The sequence below is a fragment of the Diadema setosum genome, chromosome 11 (genome assembly GCF_964275005.1).
Source record: "Diadema setosum chromosome 11, eeDiaSeto1, whole genome shotgun sequence".
NCBI classification, from domain to species: Eukaryota; Metazoa; Echinodermata; class Echinoidea; order Diadematoida; family Diadematidae; genus Diadema; species Diadema setosum.
Genome location: NC_092695.1, coordinates 9,034,542 through 9,042,283, shown reverse-complemented (window position 1 = coordinate 9,042,283; position 7,742 = coordinate 9,034,542). Strand labels below are relative to the sequence as shown.

General features: G+C 37.9%; 1 protein-coding gene across 1 annotated transcript; it reads left to right on the top strand.

Annotated features, from left to right (window-relative positions):
- The first annotated feature begins 598 nt into the window (after positions 1-598).
- Positions 599-6,510, top strand: LOC140234573 (COMM domain-containing protein 5-like). Its single transcript, XM_072314591.1, has 7 exons — positions 599-757; positions 2,122-2,285; positions 2,729-2,757; positions 3,428-3,478; positions 4,105-4,200; positions 4,936-5,011; positions 6,006-6,510. The coding sequence occupies exons 1-7, from the start codon at positions 616-618 to the stop codon at positions 6,105-6,107; spliced, it is 660 nt and encodes a 219-aa protein (XP_072170692.1). The 5' UTR covers positions 599-615; the 3' UTR covers positions 6,108-6,510.
- The last annotated feature ends 1,232 nt before the right edge of the window (positions 6,511-7,742 follow it).

Below are 7,742 nucleotides of genomic sequence, written 5' to 3'. Positions count from 1 at the left end.
GACAGACCTTAGTGCATGGCTCTCCTGGGGGCAAATATCTGACCTTATTAATTGTCATATTCAAACAGGAATTGGTTTCTTTTCCACCTGATAAGCTGACCCACCAACTTTCCCTTACGCTAAGTGTCTCTAATGTGCTCATATGGGCTGCTCGTCATTACCACTACAATCATCCTAATGCATCCTACCAGGCCCATGCAGGGAGGTGGGATAGAGACACCCCCATCTTCCTGCGGATCCTTTTGATCTCTACTGTTATCCACAATACTAGTACATTGTAGATGTTGAAAAGCTGCAGCTGACAGGTGTAGTAGTAAAGTGCAGTGACCTACCATCAGCACTGCGCACCCCACCCCCGGCTTTCTAGTACGATAAATCATGGTAGGTCCATGGATAAATGTACAATATGTACCCCATCACCCTGCCAGCCCTCCCCGCCCCCCCCCCCTCCCACACACACACACACACACACACACACACACACACACACACACACAAGCACCACCACAGCAAAGGCCACCATCCACAAACCACCACATTTGCACACACGTACGATACCCGTATCACAAGAAGAATCCTGTGATCATCACTGATCACCGCCACCCACTTTTTACGATGGCGCTTCGTGCTGGAACTGCGGGCGGCTTAAGTGGTGATAGAACTCTCTTTGTCGGAGCTAAAGTACCGCAAGAAATCAAGGCCATGGTGAAATTATTGAAAAGTACAGATAAGTCAACGTTTCGAGAACTATTAAAAGGTAATCACCGTCATAGTCGCCTACGTTAATCTCAATTTGTGCCTAGTCCCACCTGTGTCATAATTTGTGTGGTTGGTTTTATTTTGGTGTCAACGACAACGGAAGACCAGGGCAGAGGCAATACTAGTAACGAGAGGCGAAGAGCTATAAATTTAGTGTAAATGTCTTATGTTTAACGATATAAACATGTCGAGAAAGCCTAAAATTGGAATATAGGCGCAATGTTGGCCAAATCGTGATATCGCCGCTCGGTCCCCTCTCGTCTCGTTCGTTCTGCGTGTGCGTCTCCACTAAATTTATGTGCAAAGTCTATGCTGAGGTTGAAAGAAGTCCCCGTGCCCGTGACGAAATGAATGGCGGTGAATGGAGCTGGAGTGGGGACCTTTTTCGCGATAATGCCACAATGTCAATAATCCATAATGGTTGTGATACATTGTCATTAAACCTTAAATTAGAACCTAGATCTATTAATTTACAATACATACCCAGGGCCCCAAGGCTTTTCTTGTTTACTCAATTTTTTATTTTTTGCTCTGAGCCTGAGCACACATCTCCAGCGCAATATGCCAATACAAGTAACATCTCTACAATAAGACTCTATGTTTATGGCATGTTGAGCTGAGGGCACTACCCCAACATACCCATGTAAGAAATTACTAGATCTAGATCAATAAACAGGAGTCCTGATGGCACGTGATGCATCTTTTTGCTTTGGGAAATATCAAGAACCTATGTTTTTCATTTTACACACGCTGCATGGTTTAGATTTTAAGGAAGTTCTGGATATCTCTTTTGTTGCCAAATCTGCTTCAAAAGACTATAGTGTAGTTGAGGTGAGTTATAAATTATTAAAATCCCAAACAATTCTTTTTGCATTAATGCATCACCATGAAGTGTTGATACGTGCTATGTGACATCCTTCTGGTTCATATATTGAGTAGATCTTGGTTAACATGACAATGACATGTTCTGCTGTGCTGCTCTATGAGTTTGCATTAATTCTGAGATAGTAGAATTTTTCTCCTTCAAGTTTGTAACAACAAATTTGTGTGTACAGTTGTTATTTTGCGACAGTCGATACTACAGTTCTCATCTAAATTGACTCTTTTAGTCAGACATGAGTTACTCAATGCTCTCTAGGCATCATAGTGAATATTAGTTATATCAAGATACTTTGATTTAAAATTCTATACACAGCCCAGTCACTGTAAAAACGCTTCGAACGGCGTCTGGTCAGGCTACTTTGATTCATGGTTTCACTCTGTGAAATGCACCTAAAACAGTTACTCCAGTATATCTTTAACAGGTAAAAACTGTACAGAGTCTGCACTTTCAAACATGTCTCTCACTCTTCATGCACATAGCTGCTGTGTCTTCATTTGAGGGCGTTGCAGTTGGAGAGGACTTCTTCCCAAATTTGACCAATGAGTGTGGCCAGTCTTGTGAGTCTCTTGCTGTTGTCTTTTCGGGCATTCTGTCACTCTTACGAGCTGCATACAGACAGCCCCAGACATCTTTGAAAAAAGAGGTAGGTGGTATTAACTTTCAATAAGCAGTAAAAAAAGATTTGGTAGACAAGCAAACTCATGTTGATAGTAACTGGGTATTGGGCAGGATGGATCTTTTTGTTGAGATAATGAGGATGATTTAGGAAAGAAAAGTGTTGTGGATTTTGGTATAGTTTAGAGAAAAGATGGTTACAAGACAAATGTGAAGAATAATCAGATTAATGGCTTGAAGAAAGCGTGAAGTGAAGCATTGTTACCCAGTGTGCAAGTTTGGTCAGTCAGGTGGATCAAGTGCCTTGACACTAGTGCAATGAATCTGAGGCACTACTGGAAATTAGTTTAACTGCCACTAGTAATAATTGATTGCACAATATATAAAGAGTGTGAAGTATTTGAAGACTGTTATCATTCACCAAATAATGAAGGATAATTCAGATTGTTTTTTCTTCCATCTTGATTGCAGGTTTTCAAAGCTGATTTAACAGAACTCAAGTGAGTATTGCAAGTGATTAACTTCTAGTCAACTCATTTTGTTTGTTTTTTTGTCCTTCGACATTTTTTATCATGAATTGTTGCAGGTATTACACAAATTAATGAAATTTCTTTTAGATAGTGTGCAATTTATGAAGGTAGCATAGTTAATTTAGAGAAAATGGTTTTCTCTCTTGGACAATGCTCAGTATGAGTGAAATGATTTCTGTGCATGCACATGAAAAATGTGTCTTTGTTGAAGAGTTAACGTAGTTACAAGACCAGGGAAAGTGATCTTGCTGTTTGAAATTTTCACCAACTTTCAATCCTTTGATACAAGAGTCTCTAAACATAAATTAAAGGAACACGAACAAAAGTGAAGGGAGCTTTGAATCTTTTTAGACTAAAACAAGTAGGGGGGAAAATCCCTTAGATATGTGGCAAAAGGGTGTGGAATAATTTTTTTTTTTCCATGCACCATATTGAATGAGATTAAAGATTAGGAAAGATGCATCATTATATTCATCAGCCCTTTATTGGTTTGCCACAACTTTGTTTACTTGTCTCCAACTTATTGTCATGTTTATTTTTACATTTGCTCACATATATACAAGGAACATGAATAAGAATCCAAGTGCCTGTGGAGGTTGAGTATACTTACAAGTCCATCTTTCATTTACTTTGTCCCAAGGATCCCTCAGGACTTTGTAGCAGATTTAGCAAGTGCAGTTTATGGACCAAAGTAAGTGTGATATTCAGTGTTGAGAAGATGTCATTTAATTCGGTTTCTATTTCTGTTACTTTTGGTGTTTTAAATTGTGGTAATGGTGGTGATGATAACGATAGTGATTGTCATAATTGGTTTTGAAAAATTGTCATCATGATCGTTATAATTGATATCGTCTTGATTATCATTATTATAAATGTCATCATTATAAGCACCATTATCATTGTTATTATTCTTATCTTTCATATCATTAATATCGTTCTTGATAAATGTAAAACATGTATACTGTAGTACAGATTTGGACATGTCAATGTGGACTCATCAAAACAGAAGTGTGTTCAGGCACATTGCACTGTACATTTATAGATTGATACAGTGCAGTTCCGTTATAACGAACACGGTTATAACGAAATTCTGGTTACTCCGAAGTAAAAATTCAGGCTGCAACATCATCCGGTCTGTGCATTCTTTTTGTTTATTTGTTTGGTTATAACGAAATTTCGATATAGCGAAAGAAAACTGCCGGTCTCGGGGACTTCATTATAACGGGAGTCCACTGTAATGAGTCATGTGAGACTGCTTGAGATCAGTATAATTCAGTCATCCACTCACAAAGTCTGTTGCTGTTTTTCTATCTTTAGGAGGACAGCTGTAGAGGATGCACTGAACAAGGGACATTCCCGCTTCCCCAGACTTGATAACTTCAGATGGCGGGTGGATGTTGCTATCTCCACAAGGTGATGTTCCTTACAAATAAGCTTTCTGTAACTTTACCTGGAAGATATTAATGTACAATGGTACAATGCATAGGGTATTGGGAATGTTTAATTAAAGGTTTGTTACATATACCACTTGGGAATAAGAGATTGGCTATTAAAATGTGTCCTGCAGACTAGTCTAAATTTCTTTCTCTCTTTAGTAACCAAGCTTAAAACATCGTAAAACATGTCTGTCCAATATCCTTCAAATGTAACTGTATCCAGAGTATATCCCTGTGAGCCCAGGGCAGGGCAGCAAGCTGGCTCAGTTGGTAGCAATGCTGCCTTGCAATCACGAGTTAGAGGGTTCAAGACCCAGTAGCTTGAGGGCCAGTTGAGCTAACATCGTGTTTCATGATACCATCTCCTTTGTTTGGAGGCTTATCACACTGTACTTTTATTAAGGCATAACATAGAGGTCTATTGTGTCAAGAGTCAATACTCGCACCAATGAAAGCTTTCACTTCTACTTCGTGTCTCATGAAAATCATGTTGAAAATTGCAGGAAGTGGCCTTTTTCACAAATTTTTTCAGGAAACAGATGGCTGATATTAACCTCTTGAAGAATTTGTGAATAGGTGGCAACCATGCTCATAGACAAAGGGGGGATCATGAGATGAAACTCACAAAAAATATACCAAAATATAGCATAGTCATATCATAAGGTAATGTGACTCATTAGCCAATAATGAAATGTCTTTGGTATCTTTGCAGTGCTCTGAGCAGATCACTAGAACCAACCATCATGGCAGAAATGAGTCTAAGTGATGGCAGTAAACACACATTCGAGGTAAGAAATGTTTATATAACACTGAAATAAATCCTTGTCATTTGATTGATTGTTTGATACATAATCATTCATGCAATTGTTGCTCCATTTACTGTGCAACCGTGGATCCATACGATTTGCTATATTTATTTATATTTATTTTAGGTGCTATGTAAAACAAATGATTATTATTTTTTTATTCCTGCAATGGACAGAATATTTCAATCGATGAAAGATGAAATTAATGATCCATTCATTGAGGTTTTGCCTCGTTGAATGGATCATTTCACCTTTCACCTCATGAAATATATATATATATATGTATTCTGTCTGTTGCACTCATAAACATTCGTTATTTGCATAATGTTGTACATAGCAGTTCTTCTTTGTTCAGGGTAGTAAGGTTTATAGTTTTTAGTTTGTATGCTGACAAAATGTGATATAAAAGAAAAACTGTGCGTAGATATTTTAGAGGAAATTTGTTATTCTTGAACAGAAAATAGTGAAGATGAAAAACCATGCCATGTTTAAGTTGATATTTATGATAGAGTAAAGTCAAATAAACAAAACTTTAAAAATGTCATGAAGAGTAGACATATATCAGAAAATAATGAAGTCAGTAGGTTTCATATGTTAAAATTTTTCCAGCTCGAAAGAGCACTTGACCTATCTCCTCCAGACGGCAGTGGGAATAATATTTCCCTTTTATATCTCAGTAACTACTTACGGGAGTCTGGATTTTCATGGAAAATCAACATACATAATATTCTTTGTACGTTTCTTGATGTGATGTCATTGTACTGTTCAGACATTCATAGGAGGCAGCTTAAAATTTGTGACTTTTGAACAGAATGTTCAGTTTCGTTCAATATTTCACGAATTGTTGCTAAAATCTATTTGTTGGCAGTAAGTTGATGTACTGTTTATGTTTTAGGACACTTCCCCTCTAGTTCATTCCTTTTAAACAAAATTGAAAGTCAAGGTTGTGTATGAACATGCTCTTGTGCCTCTGCAGTTGCCAGTCTCAAAGTTCCATGAGCTGAGATACAATGTTGCATCGCTGGTCAAAGAAATGGAGGACCTCGAAAAGAAGAACATCCTCAAAATCCAGGACTGATTTGGCATCCTCTAAATATGGTGCCTGCCAATGTTGTGCTGCTGCTTTACAACATGAGACTCTATGTACATGGATACAGGGTGCAGAATTCAAGGACTGAAGCAACCTGAAAAAAAAATCTTGTGCTTGGATGTGCACTGAGCTGAGATTGCACTCAGCGTGTAACATAATAAAGAAGCCAAGCCCTGGGATACTGTGTCTGAGATTCGCTATGCAGTGCCAAGATTACACTGTCAAAGACAGCTATCTTTATAGGATTTAGAGAGATAATTTAGAATCATTTCATGACATCCATGATTATTAGAGAAATGGACCAAATGTGTAAATGTAGCTTGTTTTCTGCATATCAGATTTCTTATTTTCTATGCTTCTGCTTTTGTTTGCACAGAAAATTTGATTATTATTGCCATAACTATTACTATGTATTTACACCAGCACTGTGTAGCAAGGTACCAGGTACCACTGTTGTGCAGGGGAAGGACATACCTACTGGAAAGTCTTGCAAACTATCATATGAAGACCATGATGTTTCATAGAGCAGACATGGACGTGCCTTGAGTTTTGATATAGAAGAAATATGTTGGCAAACTCACATAAAATTTTGTATGTGAAGTGCAAGTTAACCCTATTCTAACTGGGCTATTTGAGACCAAGTTTTTACTGAGGGGGGGTCAATTTGACCCCCCCTTCAGATCTCGGCCGCCGATCGCGCGATCGCCGCGAAATTTTGCCTGAAGATAGAGCTGGATGTCAACTACAAGATTACATCGTCATACAATAGAAAAATATTGCCTTTCTATTTTTTAATAAATTAATTATGCAAATTTGTGCATGAAATCATATTTTCACCTATAACTCCATTAAAAAGTCTGGAGGATTGCTAAATTTTTGTGTCAGAATTCCTCAAGACACATCAAACAATTTTTGTGTAAAAAAATAGCTCAATTGAAATTAATTTCTTTTGTTTTTTATTGTTTTGTTAATTTCTTATGTATTTTATTGTTTTTTCAACCTTTTGTTTTCTATTGTTTTTTGTCAAAACTTGTTGCAGGCACTTTTTCAGGCTTATCTACACCAGAATTGATTAATTTCAATGATTAAAAGTTGAAATAATCTAATTTATATCAATTTAACCAAAAAACACAATTTGCATTGGATTTGCACACGATATCATGAATTTGAGCTGTTTTTTGGTTGACATGCATATGCAAAACATTACGTAACTTCAAATGGTGTACCCGGACGTCGCAAATTTAGTCTCAAAATATGCGGGAGACTTCAATGAAAAAAGTCGTGAAACGACGCGGCAAAAGCTTTGCACGTTGCGAAATCGTGGCGCGAAACGTCGAGGGGGGGGGTCAATTTGACCCCCCCCCCAGTTAGAATAGGGTTAATGCAGAGTAATCATCCTAGTTTGTGCCAGCACTTCATCAATAAAACAGCTAATGAACATCATGTGTGCTTAGTCCCACTTTAGAACACAAGCAGGAGCTACTCGCGAGTGTTATGGAAGTTACAGTGTACACGTGATTGGGCCTTTTCATCAATGAATGAAAGGGCCCCTGCCACAAATATGCACCCTGTACAAAGCATGCCTCAGACGGGGTATTTTACTCTAGACGTCCAGAGAAAGGG